Here is a 24,725-nt window from a genome sequence, read left to right as displayed (position 1 = left end):
TAGGGTTATATAGAAGTCTCTATTGCCAACATTGTACGTTTTCACTCGTTTATTAGCATTCTCTTGTACAACCTTTACATTAGTGTGACAGTTTCATTATAAAGAAACAAACAAAAGGCAGATCAATTACTTGATGCGATGATGATAACAAATGAGAAACCACTGAGTGCAGATGCACGGTGTGCTACGATACAGCTCGGCTCTCAGGCACCTCGCTCCTTGGACATTTTCATCAGTGTGTGGATCCTGTTCAGCGCTGAATCGTTGGCTCGCCACAAAGTCAACGAACCGATCGACCACAGCACAGGAAGCGGGACGCCAAAGCATTCGGCTCGGAGTACGGCAGAAAAACAACTTCTCTCTTTCAAGTGAAAGGTTTTAGTTGAGTGGTTGTCGTGTAGCTGTAGCCAAAGTCAATAACTGATCATTTTCTGTGCAGCAAAATACATCCTAAAAGATTGCAGACAACCCAAATTCTTATATTAAAATGCTCTACATTTATCCAGATGAGACGCGGCTATTCGGGGTACGTGAGACACCACCTGAAGCCCGAGCAAAGCCCTACGACCCCGAACATGTGACTGAATGAGAATGACGGGAACGATGGAATGAGCTGGACTAGTTAGCGTTACATGTTAAAGCCAAATGCACTTTTTAAACACAAAAACCTTGGCGTTAATATGAAGGCTCGGGCGCTTTCTCCCCCTGACAGGAGCACCCTTTGAGGAGTAGTGAGAAAAGCACCTATCAGACTAATATTAAATGGATTTTACAAAACCTGCAGTGTGGTGGGTCCCCCCCTTGTGCCCGAAGACTACAGAATATGCACTAAAATATAAAGTCCGTTTTTCTCTATTTTTCGGTTACTTTACTAGATAAAGCAAATGAGTGCGTTACTAAACTGTACGGAGATGGAATCATCTACTCCAGAAAAGGTCACGCAGAAAGCATACAGTCTTTAGAGAGGCCGTGTCACACTTCTTAAGTGGGGATTAAAAAAAAAAAACTAAAAAAGTGTGCAAGTAAAGCTAGTTCAAGATGGTTGACTTTTCTTCCTCTTGTTTTTTTACTTCATGGACCGTGAACGATTTACTCCAGTCTGGGGCCAAATCCGTTGGAAGTTGAGATTTTAAGCCGGGTAAACCACATTTACCTGGATGACACTAATCGTATTTTGCAGATATGTCTAGCTGACCCCGACCTTGAGTTACAACTGAAATGCATATTTAGGTGTGACCGCTGTTGACATGTTGTAAAGCTATTCCGTCTCATCAAAAAAAACTTTTGAAGATATTAAGATGGGCGAAAGTACCTAAAACATAACACAACTGTGACCATGACAAGGTGCCTCCGTCTCATTAGCATCTCTCTTTACCTCTGCGTGTATACCTATAAATTAGGAAACAGTAAATAATACAAAATGATTCTAAAGATCGTCTATTTGGTCTTATTTCAGGTATCAAAGGGATAACAAATCGGTTGCGACCACACAGACCCCCCCATTCACCCCCTCATACATTCAGTCAAGCCCTCTTAATTGGCAGCAGTTTCAAGTGTAATGAGTCCACCAAGCTATAGGCATACATCTTTGTGAGCATAACACGATATCAGATTATCCTAACACGAGCTATAAATACACTTTTGATGATGACACCATCAGTTAAGAGTTCTTATAAAAACGGTCTCTTCATTATAACTGGATGGGCCGTTCATTTCAGAGCACCAGCCGTAGCAGCGGTCTTGCTGGTGCCCGCTCTTCTCGGGTCATTAATAGGGACCTTCAGCCGGAGCCTTAGAGGCCATATATATATATATATATATATATATTGGACGTTAAGACACATCCTAAGAAATGAAAATAGGGAGCGTTTACTGGTTCGGTGTGGAGACAGTGTTGGACTGCGTGGTGTGTGGGTGGGGGAAGACCTGCCAGCATTCAAGGACAGTTCTGCTGGAGCACGGGAGCAAAAGAGGAGCAGCTCAAGGGAAAAAGTCCAGTTTGGGGGCCCACTCCAGGGCAGAGTTGACCACCGCGAGAGCTGCTGCCCCTAAAGCCACCGTGAGCCCCATGACGGCCAGCCGGACGAACCTCCGCGCTGCCGAAGGCTGGGCCACCGACGCTACGGCTGTCGCCGCCGCAGCCGCCGAGCGCTCCAGCGCCGCTTGTTTCTGTCGCCGACGGCGACGGAGAACCGAGTCTGGTCGCTGTTGAGTGGACGCGAGGTCAAAGTCCTTAAAGGTAGAGGCTGCCATGCTTAGGGGGGAAAAAAAGAGACGGATACAAAGAGAGCGAAACAGAAAAAAGTGTTAATGAAAGAACAGTGAGCAACTGGAGTGGAGAAGGAGAAGAAAGTGATGAGCGTCTGCGAGAAGGCCAGGTGGAAACCCTAGGGAGTTAGGTACCTGTCATGTGAGGCGGCCTCTCTGGCCAGTTCAGAGGGAGGGAACTGGACAAAGAGGTCTCCCGCTCGGCTGATGAGTGTCTCGTACGGCAGATCCTGGGGAATCTGGGACAGCAGGTGATGAACCATGGCCATGTCGCATTCACACTCCAACACCTCCTCTTCTCTGTGCAGCACAATCTGCAACACAGCGACCACTTTGATGAATACAAGTATGAACTTGATGAGTTTCTTTCCTTTTAGTTTACACAAATCTAATACAGAAGAATATTGCTCTTTATGTTTCCCAACGTCTACTAAAGATTGTGCAAAGGGACAACGTGACTGTGTCCTCTGGCTAAGACCAGATGTCATACTTGCTTATCATTGGATCTGGGACATCTTCGAGGGCTTATCTATATAACCGCACACCCAGAACCTCCTCACACAAAGTGTGTTATGTGTGAAGGAACACAGAGGATCTCAGGTCACCTACTGAACTATGTCAATGAAAAATTGAACCAAAATGTAATGTTTCTCCTCGGAAGTACACATCAATAGATGTAGCTCACGCAAATGTTCTTGCCTGTGACTGAGTCCACACACTGTAAATGACAGCTTCTAAATTAGTAACTCTAAATTGCAAACTTACAAAAGCTGATTACAGAGTATATAAACTTACCACAGCAGCAAAGTAGATAGGCATCAACGGATGGCAGGCCAGGAAGAAGTCGTACAACCGGACAACGTGGCGGAAGTCGGACAGGACGTGTCCAAACCAGGTGATCAGCCAACTGAGAGCGAAGACTGTCCCCACCTCAGCCCTAAGAATCAATCGATAAATGGAAGCGATCAACTTACATTAGCGCACAAAACTGTAACGTGTGCCTAACGCTCCACTCAAGGGACCCAGTAAATGACATGTTATTAAAAATTTGTCATAATATGGTATTATGGTGTAAGTGAAGGATGTAGAGGGCGGCCCTCCGAGCGGAAGACTTAATGACCTGTCGTGTTAAATCTTTACAGACTTAACTTGAGCGGATATAATGGGATCAGTATGCTGTCAGTGCAAAGTCACTCTCCTGCTTCCCTTACAACAATAATGTGATCTTTTTTTCTTGAAGCATGCTCAGGTTTAACATTAAACTTTACTGTTTTAAAAACACCAGGAAGAAGATCTTGAGAGTGGCGCCACGATTCATGTAGAACAACACTGCTTCAGACAGAACACACATATATAGCCTCAGTCATGTAGGGTATGAGGACAATTCTGCCTTAATAATAGCTGAAATACTGTGCATTATTATCTTTAAACTGCAAATAGAGCGAGGAGGGAGCTCTCATTTTCAAAGTTTTATGTTACACAGAATAGAATTGGATTTTGCGTGTCATCACTAAAACAGAGAGTCTTACTGTTGCATGAAGTCATGCACTTCGGGGTTGACCCTCTCAATGATGGGCATCAAATAGTTAAGAATGTGTTTGGTGTTGTCCATGGTAGGATCCATGAAGTCCCTGGAAAGAAAGAAATGGATTAAGTCTTCTTAGAAGGCACATTAGACCATTGACAAGGCAGTGGCGATGATTATTTTCCATCCTCACGTGTGGACAGATAACCGAGAAAGAAAAGCTGAGAAAGCGGGCAGCACAGTAAAAAAAAAAAAAAGCAGCTGCAGATTAAATAAGTGGTAAGTGCCTGAGGTGGTGCGTGGAGAGCTTTTCCACCAGGGCGGTTGCAAGGTGCTCTCCCAGGACCAATAAGAAGGTGACAACGATGTCATGGTATCCCTGGTAGTAGTGCAGCTGGGTATTGCGTTTTAGGACGAGGAGGATGATGTTGATTAGTTCTTCCTGGAGACCCTCCCGCTGCTCATCTGGCATACCTGTAAAAGTACACAGAGAGCAAAAAAAAAAAATGCAGCTGTTAAGTTCGTGTAGGCTTTCACCCACTAGTCAAAAGCCGGCACAAAATTCGACAACAAACAAACAAGTTAAACATTCATTCAGTGTTTTCCCTCCAAAAGAAACATTAGTTAATTGTTTATTTACAGGTTACTATGGAAACTAACCACTGTAGACTGAGCAAATACGTTTCTGCCTGGGATTTACAAATGTCAGTCGTACTACTGTGTGTTCATAACATTAACTTAAAAGTCCAAATGTCGAGACGTGATGCTCGGGCTTCGTGCACAGCCTGGCAGTGTGTTCATCCATCAGTGGTTTCACAGTACAACATCCACAGGAGGGGGGGGGCGCTTCATTCATCGGTTCTCTACACTCACCAGGCGGGAACCTCCGCAGCGATCGCTGGACGTCCAGCAGCACCTGGTTGTAGTCCTTGTTGTCCTCCCTCTCCACAGTTTCTGGACAAGACATGCACCCAATCAGCATTGCCACACAGCAAAACACCCGAGGTGGGAGTAGACCATGCCGCGGCCGTCCCGGGAGGGGGAAGAGATACCTGGCTGCCGCTCCAGGACGTGGGGAGGGACGTTGAGAAGCCGAGGCCACACCTGACGGCGTAACTCATCGGTCAGCAGACCGCCTTCGCTGATGGCCATCCTCCTCAGAGCCGCCACGTCCACCGGGCTCGCGCCGAGGGCGTGCGTGATGTCCGCGATCTTCCTCCTCCGTCGGGTGTCCCAGTCTGAGGCACAGCAAGTGGGGCGTTTATCTCGAGGGGGCGAGCGGACGTTACTCGGACGTTACATTAAGCGTTAGCCGTTTCGTAGACGTAACGTTTCGCCGAGGCTCGTGAGGGAATGGTTACGCCAACTTTAGCAACGGCCACAAGTGAGCTCGCTAATGTCATTGAAAGGTTTTTTTCTGAAATGCCTTAAAAACGCATGGTTGCCCAACGTGAAGACAGCCAACCACCGCTAGCGGTAAACAACCTGAGGGACTTGTCAAACTTACCGTTACCTTGTTTTCCGTTCACCGGTGAGGAGGCACCAGCACCTCTCGATGTACTCATTGTTTTAGTCTCCGCTTCTTGATACGTCTTTGTTAGATTGCATAAACGTTACTTGCCATCTTCCTTTGCGTGGCTGCCCTCGATTTAGACCGTCATGACTTCCAACCGAGCGCTAGCTGTCTAATTGACAAGGCCAGCCAATACAGCCACGGCCCAATGGTTAGCTAGCTAGCTAGTCAGTGTTAGCTAGTTATCAAGCTAACACTGAATTGCCCGGGCTCCGGAAATGCTATTTTTAGCGACACATCCATCATTATTCGTACTGCCGAAAAACGTGTTGACAGTTGCAAAACGCGGTTTTAATAGCAGAGCTTTTACACCATTTACTGGTGAACCGGCTACATGTTTACATTGACGGAAGCGACCAATAGGATACTTCGGCTTTAGCTAGCGTCTCCCCTCTGACTGAATGATGACGTAGGGACAGGATGACGTAAGGTGACCGAACATAAACGGAGGAGGAGTCCACCGGACGAGTGGATCAAATACTAATCGTGATTTAAAATATCCCAACAATACCAACAATATTGTTATAAATGCTTTTATTACGTATTTTTAAACATGGCTTACTTGTTAGTTAGTTGATTCATTAATCATCCTAATTTGTCATGTCACTTAAACTGTAATTTTTCACTTTGTCGTCACTCGTCACTTTGTCACTTGTTCGCTAGTGCACTTTATGCTTAATATTTGCTTAACTTTTTTAATATTTTAATTTTTTAACTAACTTTATTCTATTGTTTTATACTAACCCATAGCCTTATTCTACTAACCCATTGCATTAGCATTTGATTTTACTTTATTTTATTACTTGTGCACTGCTGTCTTGTTGTCTATTGTTACACTGTCGACTCTACTGTCACGCAACAACCGCCAAGACAAATTCCTTGTATGTTTGACATATTTTGGCAATAAATGTTTCCTGATTCCTGATTTATCTTCATGTTATGTCCCTACTTAATTCTTCTACTTTACCTCTCTTTCATTCCAGAGGTAAACTTTTTTACTTCCCTACATTTGGTCTCTTTGACAGCAATAGGCATAATCTACAGATTCGTGTTTTACACACCGAACCATATAAACTGCAGCTCACACGTTAATGCATCAGTATTGATGTGAACAGAAAGGAGCCAATCGCCATTTGTTAAAAATATACGGTGTTTTATTCATGTTCATGGAAATATTTAGAGTGGGAACGTAGGACCCGGGGGGGCTGGGGCAGGTATTGCGGGATCGGGGCAGATGCGGAGATGCGAGGTGTGGAAATAAGCAGTCGTAGACATGAACGATGCCATGCTGCCGTGTGTGCGTGTTAAATAACACAACACATGATAGTGTCGCTCCCGGTGTCTAGTGTGTCACACCCCTCCTAATGAGCAAGCACTGACAGTATCAGGGCGTTGGCCGAACCTTGATGGACCATCACTGCTTCCTACCAAGTGCACCTGTGACTAACACTCCAAAGGGCATCTTTTCCTGTCTGCGCGTCGAAGTTAAACACGTGCCTGTGACTCACATAAGTTACATACCGTTGACTAATAGGTGGAGCTTGTTCGTTCTGATGAAACGAAAGCTAAAATGACAGATTTAAAAGGCAGCTTCCTGAACTGAGTGAAGTGAGAGCTAGTCGGGACCGCACAGCTCACAGGGTGCGGCACTGTGATGCTTGCTAACGGGGTTAGCTTCATTAGCACGGCCCTTTTTGTATTGTGGATTTATTCACGCCCAGTGGATTGTCTTGGTAAGTCATTTCTTTTATTCATAATGCCGCGTTTGTTAAGAAGGGGCGGGTGGTAGAGCGAGCCGGCTAAATAATCAACAACGGGGAATAGAATATAAAAGTGAGAGTAAATAAGTACCAGGATTTAAATTAGAAAACAAAAATAACTTAGTCAGCATCGGAGGTGTAGGAAAGAAAACTTCAATTTCTGGAGAAAAGAAACCTATCATCGAAGATCCAGCAGGGGGCAGACTCCCTCTGAGTTAACTAGGTCATTGGTACATAGAAGTACCGGAGGCTGCTTGAGCACAACTCTTCGCCCGGTGTTCCGACCCGTTGGCTACGAGCCCTTTTAAATTATGTCTTCTTCGTGGCTTCAATTAAGCCTCCTTTTAAAACAGGTGTGTTCGTGGTCAAAAGTGACGTTGTTACCTTCTCTTTCTTCATCTCTTGTCACACAGAGGTCGTCGGTGTAACAACCTAAATTGTAGCAGCAACCATGGAAAGGCTGACTGGTAGGTGACGACCTAAAGATGGCAACTCATACAACTCTAATGTACATTTTAATTTTCAAAATGCAAATATCTTAACACCCCCCCCCCCCACCTCCTTCCAGGTGATGATGCTGGGGTTCATTCGCCTGCAGCAGCAGCAGCAAGGAAAGGAAGGGGAATAGGTGGAGGAGCACCAGCAGGGAAAGGAAGGGGATTAGGTGGAGGAACACCAGCAGGGAAAGGAAGGGGAATAGGTGGAGGAACACCAGCAGGGAAAGGAAGGGGAATAGGCGGAGGAACACCAGCAGGGAAAGGAAGGGGAATAGGCGGAGGAACACCAGCAGGGAAAGGAAGGGGAATAGGTGGAGGAACACCAGCAGGGAAAGGAAGGGGAATAGGTGGAGGAACACCAGCAGGGAAAGGAAGGGGAATAGGTGGAGGAACACCAGCAGGGAAAGGAAGGGGAATAGGTGGAGGAACACCAGCAGGGAAAGGAAGAGGAATAGGTGGAGGAACACCATCAGGGAAAGGAAGGGGAATAGGTGAAGGAACACCATCAGGGAAAGGAAGGGGAATAGGTGGAGGAACACCAGCAGGGAAAGGAAGGGGAGTAGGAGGAGCAGGACTAACACCAGGGAATGGATGGGTACGAGGAGGAGCAGCAGCAGCAGCAGCAGGCAAAGGAAGGGTGATAAGAGGAGCAGCTGCTGCAGGAGCAGGAGGAGACGCGGGCAGAGTAGCGTCTCGGGGGAGCCCTGAAATGGGTGTTGGGAGAGGAGAACACAGTTTGGATGGAGGTGGGGACGGGAGATCGAATTCCGCAGGCAGATTGAGGGCACCTCATGGCCGTGGACTGGACTATAAAATCCTGCGCGATCTCTCAGAAAACGATCCGTACGTGGTGGCCATCACGCTGTCCGCTCACCCGGCCCTGAAAGAGGTCGTGGGTGCGACGGAAATGGGGAAGAACCATATCGAGGTCCTCTGCCTGGTGCTGAGTAAAGCCTTCACATCGCAGGCAGACAAGAGCACCCGGCAGCACCTGGCCGGCACCATAAAAGATTCCGGTTTCTTCCGCACCGTCCTGCCCCACTATGTGGGGGGCATGGGGTCAGAGTCCAACGTTGACCGCATGGAAGACTACCCTCGGCACTTGGAAAACATCTTGACTATTCTGTCAGAGGTAAATACTAGAAAGAAAGAAAGAAAGAAGGAATGGAAGAACCAAACTGTTTAATTCATCTGAAGTATAATCCTCAACATTCTGCTCTCCAGGTCCTCAACTTTTTCCCCGCCAGCTCGGCCCAGGCCCCGAGTATGCTGCTGACTCTGCTCAAAGCCTCCATCCACACCTTGATGGTGTTGGGGGTGGACATCCGGCCTCAAATGGAGGAGAGGTTGGAGAATATCGACGGCCTGATCAAGCATCTCCAAGTGAAATCCAGGGAGGGAACCCTTCGCTCCAACAAGGACACCTATTCCCTTCTACCCACCGGAGGTGATGACACAGATCAAGGCCTCATGCACAGAGATATCTATGCTATAAGTGCTATGGGGCTGCAACTAAGGATTATTTTGATAATCGATTGATTATTTTTTCAATTAATCAGCATTAAAAAGAGCATTAATTTCCAACCCTTTATTCTAAAACAGAACTTTGCACTATGCAAATTTATAGTGCAAAAAAACGGGTGGCCAAACAGGTTGCTCCTTGAACATAATAATTACATAATAGGTCAGAACTTGTTCTCTAAACCAGCGGTTCCCAAACTCAAGAATGCCGCGGCCCACTTTGAAATCTGAAAATCTTTCGCGGCCCACCCAAACCTTTAATCACAACTATGATCAAAACATAAACTAGTGATCATTAAATGACCTTAAGAATTTAACCAAAATCAAACATCCGCGAGCAAAAGTCTGTCTCGCGCGAGGCATCATAAATATTTTTATATTAATTTCAAACTTTGAAAATTAAAAATTAAAAAACTTTCTTTATTTATTGTGAATGACCTCTCGCGGCCCACCCGCAGCCCACACTTTGGGAATCGCTGCTCTAAACTACACTCACAGACACACACAACACAAACTGTCACACTCGCAGGCGCACACACTCAAAAACTCAAACCCGGATACAATTACATATTTGTGTGAGAAAACTTAAATGTTTCTGACCCAGGTGAAGAAACACAAGAGGATTTCCGGACTATACCCATCTACCCAACACCGGAGGAGTTTCAGCAGGAGCAGAGGCCCTTCCTGAGACCTAACCTCACCTCTCGGTGCTACACCAGCACCCACCTCTACCTGGACACGCACTTCCGGCTGATGAGAGAGGACTTTGTGCGGCCGCTCCGTGAGGGGATCCAGCAACTGCTTCAGGACCAGATGGAAAGGGGAGCGAGCGAAGGAGGACGTCATGCTCATCTGAGGGCCCAGCAGTTTGATGACATCAGGGTGTACTTTGACACCAAACTGGTGGTGCCCAAGTGCACGTTTTCCGGCATGGCCTACATAATCAAATTTGACGTTCAGCCATTCAAGGTTGGTTGGTCTTGGATGGATTTAGCTGTTTATTACAATTTAAAGTCATGCATACATGCATATATTACCCGTACATTAATCTCTCTTCCATCTGCCCCACAGTCTGTGATCTGGGAGAACTCCAAGAGGCTGATCTATGGCTCCCTGGTCTGCTTGTCGTGTGATAATTTTCAGAGCTTCTTGTATGCCACAGTATCTGAACGGGAACCCAAAAGCCTGAAGAAGGGACTAGTCACCGTTGCCTTCACCGAAGAGAGCAGATGGAAGTTGGCCAGAATTGAGGTGGGCGGCGACGTGTGTGAGCAGAATGCATGAAGTCACGGTCCAATTTCACCCACTTAAATCTCCAAAATCTGCAAATGAAACGATTTTCCAAATGATTAGGTTTTATTTAGCTAAAAGGCAGCGGCGTTTTTAATAAGTTCAGCCGTAACTCGAATACGAGGGGTGAGCCAAACTATACCACAAGCTACATCCTCCAAAATGAGGTCACGCAAAACCTCACAGAGGCTGTTAACTCGCTAACGTGCAAGATAGCTGGAGGGAAGCAGAGATTTATGCATTCAAATAAAACGTATGTACAGAAAAAAAAGGAAACCTGTTTTGTTCTCGCAGAATGATCGGCCGTTCCTGATGATTGAGACCACGGCGTACTTTGAGGCTTATCGCTACGTCCTGGATGGTCTGAAGGAGCTGGAGGAGGACAACCTGCCCTTCCAGAGGTTGAACCAGTGTTTCTTTTGTTTTGAGTTTTATGTTCTGCGCAGCAACATTCAAAGTCGGTTCTTTTTATTTGATCTCTTCGACAATAACCACAGAGTTCTGAAACGGCACCAACACGTCCCGCCTCTTTTTGCTCTTCAGCTGTTTTTAGACTGTTCAACACTATTTAGACCACAGAAAAGGAGCAATGGCAAAGTCTTTTTTCTGTTCCCTGCTGATTATACATTCATATGCAGATGTCTCTTTGGAGAGATTTCGAGTAGTTAACATTATTACGTCGGTCTAATTGCTTTTGTGATTGTTCTCCACTTGTGCTAATGGAACGCTGTTTTTAACATTCATCATCAACCCGCAGCCGTCACCTGCGGCTGCTTTTCAGCGAGAGCTGCACAGGCTCCCTCTAATGCTGAAGGCATTTGAGCTTCATCATGATTATTGAACTGCAGTTCAACCGAACGTTTTAAATGGTCCTCTTGGAGGCAAAACATTAACCGCGTGTCTATTAATGAGAAGTCTCTCCACCCTCCTCCTACAGATAGTCGATGCTAAAAGGAATGATAAGATCCATGATATGTCCAGGTACATCGTGGAGTGCAGCAAGGATGTGCTAGCCCCAGCGTATCTGCGATGGAACGACTCTTACGACCTGAAGTCTGTTGCTGACCCCGAGCATAAGTGCAACATGAAGCCCTTTCACAGCCTGGCGGAGAACACCTGGCCAAGAAAGGAGGCGCTGGGGCTGGATGAGTCTCAGATGAGAGCCCTCCGTATGGCCCTCACAAAGGAGCTGACCATCATACAGGGACCTCCTGGCACTGGTGAGGCATTGAAAAGACATTGTTGGAAGATGACGACCACATCGATACGTGAACGATGTGTGCATGTAATTCTGTTCACCGTCGCTAAACGACAAATCCATCAACGCGCATCCGGCGTCTTCTATTTTTCTCAGGAAAAACCTACGTTGGCCTTAAGATTGCCCGCGCTTTGTTGACCAATCAGGCTCTGTGGAGAGAGGGAGGAGACGGAGCTCCAATGCTGGTAGTGTGTTACACTAACCATGCCCTGGATCAGTTCCTTGAAGGTAAGCAGCGATGCCAATAAGTTCAGAGTTGCACGTTGGTTTTGATTGGTTCTGGATTTAAAAAGAAGAGGTTTTTATTTTTGTAATTTCCGAAACTTTTGCTAATGCGCCTCACAGCCTCCAGGGTTTTTTCTTCACAAACTTGTACTGAAGAATCCATCCTGCAGAAATGTAAGACCAATGAGCTTTTTTGTTTGGCCTCTGCTTCCAAAAGGTATTCACAAATTTCTGCCAGAAGGAATAGTGAGAGTAGGAGGGCGCAGCAACAGTGAGATCCTGAAGCGTTTCAATCTGAAGGAGCTGTCCCGCTCCCCTAAGTTCAAACAAGTGCTGCCGTCTTCGCTGAGTCGTGCTTACGGTCAGGTGAGCTGCCGCTGAGTCACCTGCAGTGTGAGCTCGATGTTTCAAGCCGCTCCAAACGTCTTTTTCTCTCGTTCATTGCAACATGTTGAGAATAAATGAAAAGATAATGGATACGAGAAACCCAATTGCTGAACCCAACACACACACACACACAAACTCACAACCCTGCCACCTTGCTCATCCTGTATTTCTCATTCTCCGAGTCGCTGGTTCTGAACACACACTGCAGCGCCCGCCATAATTAGTTAATCAAATATCATTATAATGCTGCCAACTAACTACTGTCCCTGTATATCAGGTTTACAAGCAGGTGCGTGAGGCGGAGAGAGGGATCCAGAATGAGGTTACCAGGCTGGAGTGTTCTCTGAAAGGCATCCTGCGGGAAGACGCCTTACAGAAATTCATCTCACACAGACACTGGAACAGTCTGCACCGATCTGTGAGGGGAATCCGCCCGAAACATTTCACGTAAACCTAGATAGACCGTATAGACGAAGACAAACACAAACTCATCACTTCCTGTTTATGAAATGCTTCGCAGAAAGGGGAAGGTTTATGGGCGCGGGATGTGAAGAGGAACTATCCGATCATGGAGTGGTTGGGTTTGAATACCACCATCCTCCTGCAGAGGGAGACAGAGAATGCAAATGCACATCCAGGTGAGGCTTTTATTCCACCGGCACTCACTGAACTAAAAGAACTAAAACCTTATCCGTGTGACTGGATGAGTTAAATTAACACAAGATTCCTTCCAAAGAGGCCTTTGCATTTTCTCTTCAAACTATTGAAAAGCCTAATAGCACCTCTCTCATTTACAAGGATGAATTAACAGTTTAATAAACTCGCAATTTTTGGGATACGTTGCAAATGTCATCGACTGAAAGCAGCGTCAACTATGAGACACAGACGATCTGGACTGTCATTACCTTTTACTTACTCTCAACCATTAGATATAAATGGCTGCGAAAGCATTACAAATGGATTTCACGGATAATGTAATCTCGGGGGGGGGGGGAAAGAATAGGATTCATGGTAAATATGTGGCGATATTGGAGAATGGGACTTCATCAGAATAGAAGCTCGCTCTCTAATTGTCCACCTACTTCAAAGTAAATTGATGTGATCGGCGCCGGACGCCTAAGTGGTGAAGTAACCGGATCAGGCGGCTATCGTTTTAGTTTCATTGCCAGTCGACAGCATTTGGTGCAGCTGAAATGAAACCTTCAAAAGTGCTTCAAAAGAAAATGGCAAAATGACCATTCGATTCTAAACGTAAAATGGCCGCAGCTGGATTTTGCACAATAATAAACAATCCGGAACCCATTTCAGATTTTTATTTTCTAAAAGTAATTATATTTATCATTCATCTCCATGCAACTTTAAAAATTGTAGATTTAACCGCTGTCGAACTGATTTCAACCCCAATGTTTTGGAATAAAGCTGCAGAGAAATTGGAATCGAGGGAGAAGCTCATTGCCATCCCACAAGAAGCCGATCTGATCATGGAGGAGCGCTTTGTTGAGGACAGCGTTAGTGGCAGAGACGACAGAAGCAACGAGGACGAGGAGAAGGATGTCAGAGCAGTGGAGGAGCGGATGCTGGCTATGAACCTGGACGCGCACGAAATCCAGGCCGAGCAGAGCGACGAAGGATGGGAGGTGAAATTAGGAGATTTGTCATGTGGACATTTTAATGGGATTGACGTTTAATGAGTATTTTTGCAATCCGTGACCAATCAGACGATGTGATTGTGGAGGCATTTAGTTCTCTAATGCAACCGTGAAACGCGCTGCACTTTACTACGGTCCTAATGGTGTCATTACAACATGGCTGAATACACTTCATCTGGATGATGCTGTAGCATCGTCATACCCTCCTTTAAAACACCACACCCAACCCCTGAAATGGTCATTTCAAATTTGAATGAATTCAATTGAAGGGGCGACAAAAAAGTCTTACCACAAAAGTCTTTTGAAGTTCAAGAGTGACCGTGTTCTGATTTGCGTAGATCCAACGGTTCGAGAAGAAAAGGTTGAAGGACCAAATCAAGGCCGAGCTGAAGAAGACCTCAACCATGACTGAGATGGAGGAAAGGGCTGTCCTGGATATTTGGAGTCTCAGCACGCCAGAGAAATGGAGACTCTATCGGTATGTCTGCTCGTCAACAGTTCTTCCCAAGCGACCGTCGTCTGTCCCAGAGTGTCCAACAAGACATCACTGGACCACAAGCACTCTTGTTTACATAGTTTTAACTGTTGTTCAAACTGACAAATCGGTTGATTTTCTTCTTAAATGTCTTATTCTAATTGTAAATACTAGTAAAAAGTAGCACTACACACTTCCTTTGGCGCTGAGTATACTTTTAGATACTGAGCAGATCGTCTCCCAGTTTCCACATGGTTTGCTGTCACATTGTCTTGCTATTAATATTCTTGCCGGCAGCTCTTGGGTGGCTCGCTACAGTGAAGAGATTCGTGCCGTGATCCATGGGTCCGAGGAGGAGTATCAGAACGCAGTGGAAAGGTTGGCTGATGTAAAGCGTCATCAGAACATCTTTCTGCTCAAGAGAGCCACGGTACGGTAAAAGTGAAGCAATGTAGCATGAATGTGTACAACTTTAACTTCACTCCAACTTATATACATACATATGGTTCTTGAATGCGTAGGTTCAGCTCTCTGCAGCCTTCTAAATATTTCACATATTTAAAAGCCCCTACTTGGCCATACTGCATGCAAGTGGACAGTAGCAAAAACATTTCAGTACGGCCTCTGAGGATCACTATGAACGCTGTTATTATTGATGCTAAGGTAGTTTGCCAGCCAGTCAGCGGAGAGTACTGCACCCATCCAAGAAAAAGTCTTCAGCTTTTGTGCTGATGAAACAAACACAATGTGTGCTGGAGGCTGATTCTGCTACCTTTCGGAGAAGCCAAATTTAGCCGTTTCCTCCCGTTCGGTTGCTTCTGCTAAGATACATTTAACGTCAGTCGGCTGTAGCTTCATATTTAATGCTGCGTCCATCAGGTTATCGGCATGACGACGACGGGGGCAGCCAAGTTCCGGAGCGTTCTGCAGAGTGTCGGTCCGCGCATCGTGATCGTGGAGGAAGCTGCAGAGGTTCTGGAGGCTCACACCATCACGACACTGAGCAAAGAATGCCAGCACCTCATCCTCATCGGAGACCACCAGCAGGTACCGGCCCGCACTGACAAATAGGGCGAGGATTTGGAAGCTCTGCAGGACAATTTGTGCACTTATTTTATTAAGCCATCTTCTTCTGACTCCAATGGCCTTTTTTTCATATGCGTCATTTAAAAAGACAACCTGTTCAGAGGGATTTGGTGTTGTGAGTGTTTTGTGCATGCTGCCTGCAAGGAAATGGCAAAGAAGAAACACGCCATGCCGGCCATTACAAAAGATAGATAAAAGGGAGGAGTGACATGCCGGACATCGGTAGACAATTACGGAGAATTGTCCCGGCCTGCCAGGGACATATGGACGGGCAGCCTGTCGAACAAGCTGCATGGCACCCAATTCTTTCACACATCTCAATATTCTGCCCTGGTCTCCTTGTCTTCTGTGCAGCGTCTTCCTGCTCGTTTCCTAATATTTGCTGCTTGTACTTTGTTTATGCATGAATCTTTGAAGGCATTTGAATATACAAACAAACGTGGTTTGCTTGCAGTTGCAATGAAAGTTTAGCAAGTACAAGAATGGAATTTCAAAATAGAGGCGCACCTGAAAACCAGGCTTAGAAATGTCAGTTAGGCACATAAGTAAATTATTTATTATTTATCGATTGAAACAAATGAACATTAAATTAGTACAGGTGTGGTTAAAAAGAATCTAAGCAAAGGAATCAAGATGAAGTATTCTGGTAGTGAGTTTGTTTCATGACCAAGAGCTTTGTTTTTGGAGTAGCATAGCTGCAATCTGCATGTATGGGAGGTGGATGCCTCACACTCTCTGTATAATATAAGCTTTGGCATTGTTCCGCTGTTCATTAATCACAGGTTTTCGTGTTGCATCGAGCAGAACTCAATGCATCACATTTATACTGGAATTTATCTTGCCTCCCCCACACGTCTCCCACATACATGCACAACCACACTCTGTCCTCTAGCTAAATAGGTCTGCACACACACGGCCAGTTACACACAAACACTTTTTGCAAAGTCAAAACAGAGAGGAAAAGAAAGTTGGAGTGCATTTGCATATATATTTTATAGTCCCATCCAGTCCCTTTCAAACCAAAACTCATAGCGGAATATTTTTAATCCCTTCCAGGCTTACTATAGATGGTTTCCTTCACCTTTGCCTTGGAACTGTGTAATACGTATTGATTCACTGGCATTTACATGATAACAGTAAGTCTGATCACCATTGGCATTTGGCCATGAAGCTTATTTCTCAATGGTTGAGATCTGTGGTTCTTAAAATATATTAAAGGCAGACAATAAAACTGCCAAATTAACTTAACACCCCCCCCCCCTGGATGGAACAAGAAACGGTAACCTTATTGTTGTTGTCTTTTTTAGCTGCGCCCCAGTGCCACGGTGTATGAACTCGCTAGGAACTTTGACCTGGAGATGTCCATGTTTGAGCGGCTGGTGAAGATGGAACTTCCTTACGTCAGACTCAACTATCAGGTTCGTGTTTTTACAAACACTCGTTTTGTTTCTCATCGCAAGATCTATCGATTGATGAAATTTAGATCATTCAGTTAAAGACTAGGTTGAAATGGATATGTTTGAGTGAATGATTCATTGGTGCGTTTGTGCCTCCTGTATTTGTATGACGGGTTTATCTGTGTTTGTTCTCCAGCATCGTATGAGGCCAGAAATTGCCTGTCTTCTGACCCCGCACATCTACGCTGAGCTGGAAAACCATCCATCGGTTTTTGACTATGAAAACATCAAGGTGCATATTTTATCTTCTCTCCAGCTGCTGTTCCATCCTGTTTTTATTTTCATTTATTTTGTAATGAATGTTTAGTGTCTCAAATCTGCATCATAACTTTAGGTTTTCTTTTGTTATCGTTTGGCAAGAAAAATGTGACAAAAGTTGTGTGGTAAATATCCAAGAATAACGTGTTATTACATGTCTTTTTTACAGGGCCTTAATACTAGTTTATTCTTCGTGGAGCATGAAAACCTAGAAGAAAACATCAAAGAAGGGAAAAGCCATCAGAACCAACATGAAGCAAAGTTTGTAGTCTCCCTTTGTCGCTATCTCATCCTTCAGGGGTACAAACCAGAACAAATTACCATCCTCACAACCTACACCGGGCAGCTCTACTGCCTGGGCAACCTCATGCCCGCCAGCAAGTTCGCCGGGGTCAAAGTTCACGTCGTGGACAAATACCAGGGAGAAGAGAACGACATTGTTTTGCTGTCTCTGGTCCGCAGCAACCGGCAGGGTAAAGCTGGCTTTTTAAGCATCGCCAATCGCGTCTGTGTCGCCTTGTCTCGGGCCAAGAAAGGCCTTTACTGTATTGCCAACTGCGCCATGCTGGGCCAGGTCAAACTCTGGGGGAACATCTTCCAAACCCTGAGGGAAAAGGATCAGATTGGAAATGCCCTGACGCTGTGCTGCCAGAACCACCCAGACCGGCGCGTGAAAGCGTCTTGCGCCGAGGACTTCGAGCTGGCGCCCGAGGGAGGCTGCACCAAGCGCTGCGAGTTCCGTTTGGATTGTGGCCACGTCTGCTCGCGGTTGTGCCACCCCTGCGACCCCGAGCACAAGGAGTACCTCTGTCGCAAGAACTGCCAGAAGGTCTCGTGCGATCTGGGACACAAGTGCCCGCTCCTGTGCTTCGAAGAGTGCCCGCAGTGCGCGGTGCAGGTTGAGAAGGTCGTACCGCGCTGCGGGCACACCCAGGTGGTCCCGTGCCACCAGGACCCGGAGACGTTCTTGTGCCAGGAGCCCTGCCAGCAGCTGCTTCAATGCGGCCATCCGTGCGCAGCGCTGTGTGGAGAGCCGTGCACCTCGCTGTGCCAGGTGAAGGTCGCCTTACGGCTGAAGTGCGGCCACGGCCAACGAGACGCGTGTTTCTACCAGACACACCCGTTCGAGCCCAAATGCAAGACTCCCTGCCAGAAGCAGCTGCAGTGCGGCCACGCCTGTGACGGAAGCTGCGGCCGGTGCTTCCAGGGCCGCTTCCATTCCGCGTGCCGCCACCGCTGTGAGCGTCTCCTCATCTGCTCTCACAAGTGCCCGGAGCCCTGCCCGATGGCCTGCCCGCCTTGCCGGAAGCCGTGCGAGAACTGCTGCGTGCACAGCAAGTGCATGAATCCGTGCGGCCTGCCCTGCGCTCCGTGCGTGGAGCCCTGCGCTTGGCAGTGCCCTCACCAGCGCTGCAGCAAGCTCTGCCACGAGCCGTGTGACCGGCTGCCGTGCAACCAACCCTGTGCCAAGACCCTGCGCTGCGGCCACCCGTGCATCGGCCTGTGCGGAGACAAGTGTCCGGGAAAATGTCGCATCTGTAACCGCGACGAGGTCACGGAGATTTTCTTTGGCACCGAGGACGAGCCCGAGGCTCACTTCATCCAGCTGGAGGACTGTGGCCACCTCATCGAGTACACAGCCATGGACCAATACATGGGGATGGATGCCGGCCAGCAGGCAAAGGAAGGAGAGGAGGTGGCCATCAAACTGAAGGAATGTCCCAAGTGTAAAGCTCCAATCCGCAAGAATCTCCGCTATGGAACTCACATCAACAGCTGCCTTGCTGAGATTGAGACGGTAAAGGTAAAGATAAGCGGACGTAAGGCAGATATCAATAAGCAGAGGCGGGCCCTTCAAAGTCGGTGTGCGGAGAACCACCACCTCTTTGAATTTCAGTGTCAATTAGATTCTATGCACATCACCGAAAGACTGGCAGAAAAGAATCTCACAGCAAAGGACCTGTGGATCCTGGAGAACAGGATCGAGTTCCTCATAAGCGTTGCAAAGCTGAAGAAGGTCCAAAGGGAAAAATTGCCGGCAGTGCAGAGCCTCACGTTCGGAGTGCGTGTCGAGGAATTCTTGGAATGGCTGAATCACCGGCACCAAAGTTTCACAGAGCAGCAGGTCTTTGATCTGCAGAGAGAGCTACAGAGAATCACCTCGCTGGCCGAACTCAACCTCCGTTGCCAGGAGGCGGGCGTGAGAGGGCGACGTGACACAATACAATCCGAGGTCCAAGCAATAACAGCGGTGTTGGAGAAGCGTGGCCAGTACACAGAGCAGGACGAAGAGCGCGTGAGAGGAGCCATGGAGGCACTCGGCGAGAGGCTCCCGCGCATGTCGGGTCTGGGCATCGGCGAGGAGGAGAGGAAGATGATCGTCTCGGCTCTGAAGATGCCGCCCGGCCACTGGTACAAATGTCCCAACGGCCACGTTTACGTCATCACCGAGTGCGGAGGCGCCGTGGAGAGTCGCAACTGCCCGGACTGCAAGGCCACCATCGGCGGGGGCAATCACAGTCTGGCGAGCGGCAACCAAGTCGCCTCGGAGATGGACGGCGCGCAGCACCCTGCCTGGTCCGAGGCCAACAACCTCGCCAACTTTGGTCAGCTGCACCTCTGAGAGCAATGAAAATCCGAAATGAGGCCTGTTGGTCGCTACAGCTAAAGAGGGAATAGGTTCACATTTTACTGTTGGGGAGGCAGTTGTTTTTCACTCTAGCTTTAATTTTAATTTTTTTATTTAGTAACATCCAAGTGTTTTTACTTTTCACATTTCCTGCTTCGGGTTTCTCTTTAAAAAAAAATCGCTATGCATTGCTGCATTTATTGAACGCTCCTTGTGTAAGGAACAGTTGTCTCGTTCAACAATAGGTGGCAGTAAAACACTGTTAAAGAAGTGTGTCAGTTTTGAAGCTTGTGCAAATGGAATAAAACACGGTGAATCTATTTGTCCATCTTAATGTTACACACATACAACATCATTTATGAAATACCAGCAGCACGGCTGTGCCTTCCAATACCATTTTACTGTGAAAATAAGCGGGGTGGAAAATGTATGTTGGTGATTTTTATGAGGGCCTTCAAGTGGCAGACCGTCTTAAGAACATGTAACCAACATGTGTATTCATAGTGCATTGTATTGTGGTGTATCTATCATGTGTGTTGTAGAAAAGCTCACGTAGGCAGGTGCACATGAACGCAGCACGTGGGAATAATCAACGTCCCGTTTTCAGAGTTGCTGTTCTGTGGGATTAAAAATAAAGAGAAGCAAATGCCCTTCACCATTACAACAAACACGGCCCACTCTCTCCCTCACACGCGCGTAGTTGTACCAGCATGAGATTATCACATCCTCTAAGACGACATCATTGGCATTGAAGCCAAAGAAAGAATCCTGAAGAATTCCTCTAATGGAGCTCGCTGAGTTTCATTTTGGGGCATTTTTGGAGCTGCTTGCATCCCTTTATTACATGATGAATGTGCCCCTGTCACAAAACCAGCTCCAATGCACGCTGCTGTCTGCTGGAAGGAAAAACGCAAGGACCAGACAAGTACAATTTAGCAACCTTTAAAAGGGTGCCACCCTTTCAGTATTTAGAGGATTCAAGCACCCGGCGGAGAGGGCTGGACTGATGGAGGCAGGGCAGATAAATGGTAATATCCTACAGAGTGGACTGTTATCATCTCATGTGGCTTCATCTTACAGCCCCCCCACCACTCATTGCACGCACGTTATGTGGTTTCTTTTCCGTCTGTAGCACATTGAAGGATAAAACTCCTGCAACGGAGCGAGCCACAAGTTATAAAACTACAACAAAGACGGCCGCTGAAGTGTCCCTCAGTGATGAGGTTTGACACGCGCAGTGACACCGACCGTCAGACAGCCACAACGCGACAAAACCGATCGTCTCGACAAGCCAAGTTTAAACGGTGTGCCAATTATAGAATGAAGGAATAAAAGAACAATTCCACACTGCTATCTGTACACCTTAGTAATCACGTTTCATTTAATTAGATATTGCATTTAATCTTCTGACTGGAATAGGCAGACATCGCAGCAGAGGGACCTGACTGACGGATCTGGAACCAAACTTAAACATCGGCGATCTACATCTTAATTAAATGGTTGAACTTGATCCAACTTCCCTTGCCAGGATCCTCGCACCGAAGCCATTCCACAGCTCCCCATGAACCATGCAGCTTGTCATCGTGACGCTAAAACACTCAAATAAAGTTCCAAGATTCAATGTGTCATTGAGGAAGCCATCGTTTGACCATTTTAATGTTGCACTTTGTGTTGAAAGGAAGAAGAAAACAAAACCGGACAGTATTACTTTGTCCCTGAGAAAAAGCAACAAGGTCGATAATCACAGAAGGGAGTGCAGGTATTATGTTGGCTGCGAGGGTAATGGGGTCGCATTATCAGAAAATTGCTTATTAGCGTTCCCTTGGTGGCTTTTCATCCGCAAAGGTGTCCTCGTGTTACGGGATGCTCCCCCGGACAGAGCGCTTGTGCCTGAGATGGAACACGTAGCCGCCCCGCTCTCTCAGCACAAGTTACAAAAGTTACTTAAATATTTCTGCTGTCACGTGCGACCTCTATGAGGTTGTTTACATAAATGTGCTCCAGATAAGTTTCTTTTTTTTCCCTTTGATTCCAACACATGCCGGTATCCATAGCGATAGCACGCTCGGTCCCAGCATATGAATTCTGTGCAATGCCATTTGTGATGGTCTCACAGTGTCTGGTCTGCTTGTAGAATGTCTTCATCCACACCTGACTTGAATGTGAACAAACAAATGCTCTCATTGAGCTCTTCAAAACCGCAACAATGCTGAATAGAATGTGAGCTTTTCTTCACTGGATGGATCCTCGCTGCTTCTTTGTTATCATCCTCGAGGTTAAACTCTGGAACAGAGAATGCAATTCCATTTTTTTTTAAGCATATGTATTTGAGTATAACAGACTTCTATCAGTCTTTACTGTGTGAGGATTTAAAATAAACTCTTAATCTTATTTTGGATTAATGTCAAATCTACAGTATTGCTGATAATGGTTTGGGGTTTTTTTGTTTTTCGGCACATCCAAAGCTTTTTCCGGCTTAATGTGCGATGGAGCTGAAGCTTTTTGAAGCCTTCTTATTTTTTTGCAGGCATTTCCTTTTAACTCCTAGTGCTGATGTTGTAGTTGTAAAGGCGCATACTCATCCCAAAGATACTGACTGTGACCACCACACAGCCCTAATGTTAAATGGAATTAATCAATATGATATAGATGGTTCTCAGTGCAATGTTGTCTCATTTCCTCCAAACAGGTGCATATTTGTCAATGACCATCTCGATGTGAATAGACTATACTTGTATTTTGTTAAACCACACAGAAAAAGTTTTAAACGCTCTCCAATTGTTGAATACATCATCCAACCTTTTTTTGTGTGACTTTCTCCAATACTTCCCGTAATCTATTTGCATCAAAGTCAACATTTGTTCCATCATTACACAAGATCCTTTCTACATCGGCTCCAGGTTTCTTATCTGATTTAAGCCTTTTCCCGATTTGCTCCGAGCACAGGAGAAGTTTGCACAAGAATATGTGGTTTTGTTTTTGTCGTGTCTTGTTGGGGTTTCGGGTTGTGGAGTCGCACACATGAGCAGTGAATCCATTTATCCACACACCGTGCTACATTAGCTACTCTCTCTGCTTGTCTCTGCTGCATCTTTATTGCCTGCGCACGTCTTTTGTTCCCACCCAAGTTCGCACACTTCCGCTTCTCTTTTCCCCACTTCGCGGTCACACTGTGCTGACCTGCGCTGCTGAAACATGTGGCCTGCTCATCATCCTCAAAACCTCGCCGTGACGGCAAGAGCAGTCGGAATCAAAAGCCTGACTTGAAAGCCTGGGGATTCTGGAAACACTCTCACTATTCATGTTTTTGAACAATGTCCCTCTCCTCACTAACCCCTCCTTGAATCCTCCATGTTTGTCTTTGCATTATCCTTGTGTCATGAAGCAGCTTTCAGCGACAGTGTTAATCCAGAATCCTTGTCTTAGAAACCTTTTTTTTTTTGCCAATTCGGTTGAAATAGGCACAGCTTTATTTCTCTCTTCAGTGTTGCTCATCTTAGGGCGGTGTTTAGTACATTTAACGCTTTCTTAGGTTTGTAGATACATTCCTGGTTGGGTCAGCACATGTTATACACAATACTGAGTCACACTGATGTCCGGGTGGAAGACAATGTGAGGCAGATTGAATTGCATTGAGAACATTGAGAGAAGTTGCTTGAATTTAACTTCATCTGTAGCCAGATATGAAGCCATTCACCAAACAGACCAGACACTGTGATGGAATTATAAAATGAATCATGAGGAATTTAAATGATGGGGCCGATCAAACTATTTCTATGAATACCAGCCCATGCTGGAGTAAAAGGACATGAATTACCAGGTAGGTTTTTATCTGCGGGCAATATTAAAAAAAATACTTTTAAAAATGCCACAGAAAGTGCTGCATTGATAGTTAATTGAAATGATGAGTAAAATGAAGCTCAGTCTGAAGGTGCTGGAAATGGTGGGAGGAATAGTGACATTTTCCCAAGACTTTCGGGAGATGAATATTATCTTTTTTGGTTCAATCATCTGAGGAAAACAAATTTGATTGACAGGATATGATAATGTTGTATTCTTGGTTATTTCTTCTTCATTTTCATTTGATTTGTTATTAATGTTTGCACAAAAGGTTTAGAGTCCAGATCCTTGTTACGTTGCTGGTGTTCCCTTTCTTTTTTTTTCCCCAACTGCAAAAAAAATCCTTAAGCAGAATTAAGAAAGAATTTATGAAAGACGTTTATTGTGAAAGATTTATCAACATACTTAAAGCGGCACACAAAAAGTAACTAATGATTGAAGATTGATGACTGAACACGCTCACGCTCTGCTCAGCACGCGATTACTCCACCACATATTTATACAGCAAACAGTTGTTTGCTGCTATATAAATGCTTTGAATCTGGATTTTTGCTCCTCTAAGTAATGAGTAGTTAATGAGTTGTTAATAGTTTGCGCCGCTCAGTAGCTCATTCATAGTTAATCAGGAGTGACTCATGAACAAAGTCGCCAGCGAGTCGATTTACATTTTTCTATGGACTAAGCATTATTTAATGATTCATTACAGTAATATAGCATCTCCCGGTTTGTCCTCATCATTAACCACTATACAGTCAGAGGCGTGGTACAGGCTTGCAGCGGGGGCCAGTGGGATAGATTACACAGATCATAACTTATGGTGATCAAGATTGCCACCCCAAAAATACGCATGTAAAAATAATTAATTTAAAATGTTGCCATTTGTTAAATATAGCTTGAAAATAAAAACGGCATATCCATGTTTTTTTGTTTTGTTTGATTATTCAGTAGAGATAACAAAACGTTGTGCTACATTACAAACAAATAAATTAAATTAATTATTGACCTTTGTATTTCTTGTCATATATAT

General features: G+C 45.8%; 2 protein-coding genes across 4 annotated transcripts; one reads left to right on the top strand and one right to left on the bottom strand.

Moving 5' to 3' along the window:
• Positions 1–34: 34 nt before the first annotated feature.
• Positions 35–5,892, bottom strand: tbc1d20 (TBC1 domain family, member 20). Of its 2 annotated transcripts, none has more exons than XM_040203191.2 (8): positions 5,301–5,892; positions 4,846–5,031; positions 4,667–4,747; positions 4,081–4,267; positions 3,798–3,899; positions 3,064–3,205; positions 2,404–2,582; positions 35–2,254 (listed from the first exon to the last, which is right to left on the bottom strand). In XM_040203191.2, exons 1-8 carry the CDS (start codon positions 5,356–5,358, stop codon positions 1,981–1,983), a joined length of 1,209 nt encoding a protein of 402 aa, XP_040059125.2. In that variant the 5' UTR covers positions 5,359–5,892; the 3' UTR covers positions 35–1,980. The 2 variants fall into 2 exon arrangements, with proteins under 2 accessions (XP_040059125.2, XP_040059126.2); XM_040203192.2 differs by having other exon boundaries at positions 5,307–5,892.
• Positions 5,044–20,526, top strand: znfx1 (zinc finger, NFX1-type containing 1). 2 transcript variants are annotated; one of them, XM_040203185.2, is made up of 19 exons: positions 5,044–5,177; positions 7,540–7,593; positions 7,695–8,755; positions 8,848–9,070; positions 9,749–10,113; positions 10,216–10,395; positions 10,729–10,835; positions 11,416–11,654; positions 11,789–11,920; positions 12,135–12,283; positions 12,582–12,722; positions 12,825–12,942; positions 13,724–13,941; positions 14,292–14,431; positions 14,726–14,858; positions 15,308–15,475; positions 16,822–16,932; positions 17,108–17,203; positions 17,399–20,526. In XM_040203185.2, the coding sequence occupies exons 2-19, from the start codon at positions 7,578–7,580 to the stop codon at positions 19,850–19,852; spliced, it is 6,051 nt and encodes a 2,016-aa protein (XP_040059119.2). In that variant the 5' UTR covers positions 5,044–5,177; positions 7,540–7,577; the 3' UTR covers positions 19,853–20,526. The 2 variants fall into 2 exon arrangements, with proteins under 2 accessions (XP_040059119.2, XP_040059117.2); XM_040203183.2 differs by lacking the exon at positions 5,044–5,177 and adding an exon at positions 6,343–7,099.
• Positions 20,527–24,725: the final 4,199 nt, after the last annotated feature.

The sequence above is a fragment of the Gasterosteus aculeatus genome, chromosome 17, assembly GCF_964276395.1.
Source record: "Gasterosteus aculeatus chromosome 17, fGasAcu3.hap1.1, whole genome shotgun sequence".
In the NCBI taxonomy this organism is placed as follows: Eukaryota; Metazoa; Chordata; class Actinopteri; order Perciformes; family Gasterosteidae; genus Gasterosteus; species Gasterosteus aculeatus.
This window is presented reverse-complemented; position numbering and strand designations above follow the sequence as displayed.

Coding starts and splice junctions, on each gene's coding strand:
- tbc1d20 (XM_040203191.2), bottom strand. CDS start 5,358: ATGAGTACATCGAGAGGTGCTGGTGCCTCCTCACCGGTGAACGGAAAA. Junction 4,268..4,666: donor GCTGCGGAGGTTCCCGCCTG/GTGAGTGTAGAG, acceptor GTACTTTTACAG/GTATGCCAGATGAGCAGCGG. Junction 2,255..2,403: donor GAGGCCGCCTCACATGACAG/GTACCTAACTCC, acceptor TTCCCCCCTAAG/CATGGCAGCCTCTACCTTTA.
- znfx1 (XM_040203185.2), top strand. Junction 13,942..14,291: donor AGAGCGACGAAGGATGGGAG/GTGAAATTAGGA, acceptor TGATTTGCGTAG/ATCCAACGGTTCGAGAAGAA. Junction 14,859..15,307: donor TTCTGCTCAAGAGAGCCACG/GTACGGTAAAAG, acceptor TGCGTCCATCAG/GTTATCGGCATGACGACGAC.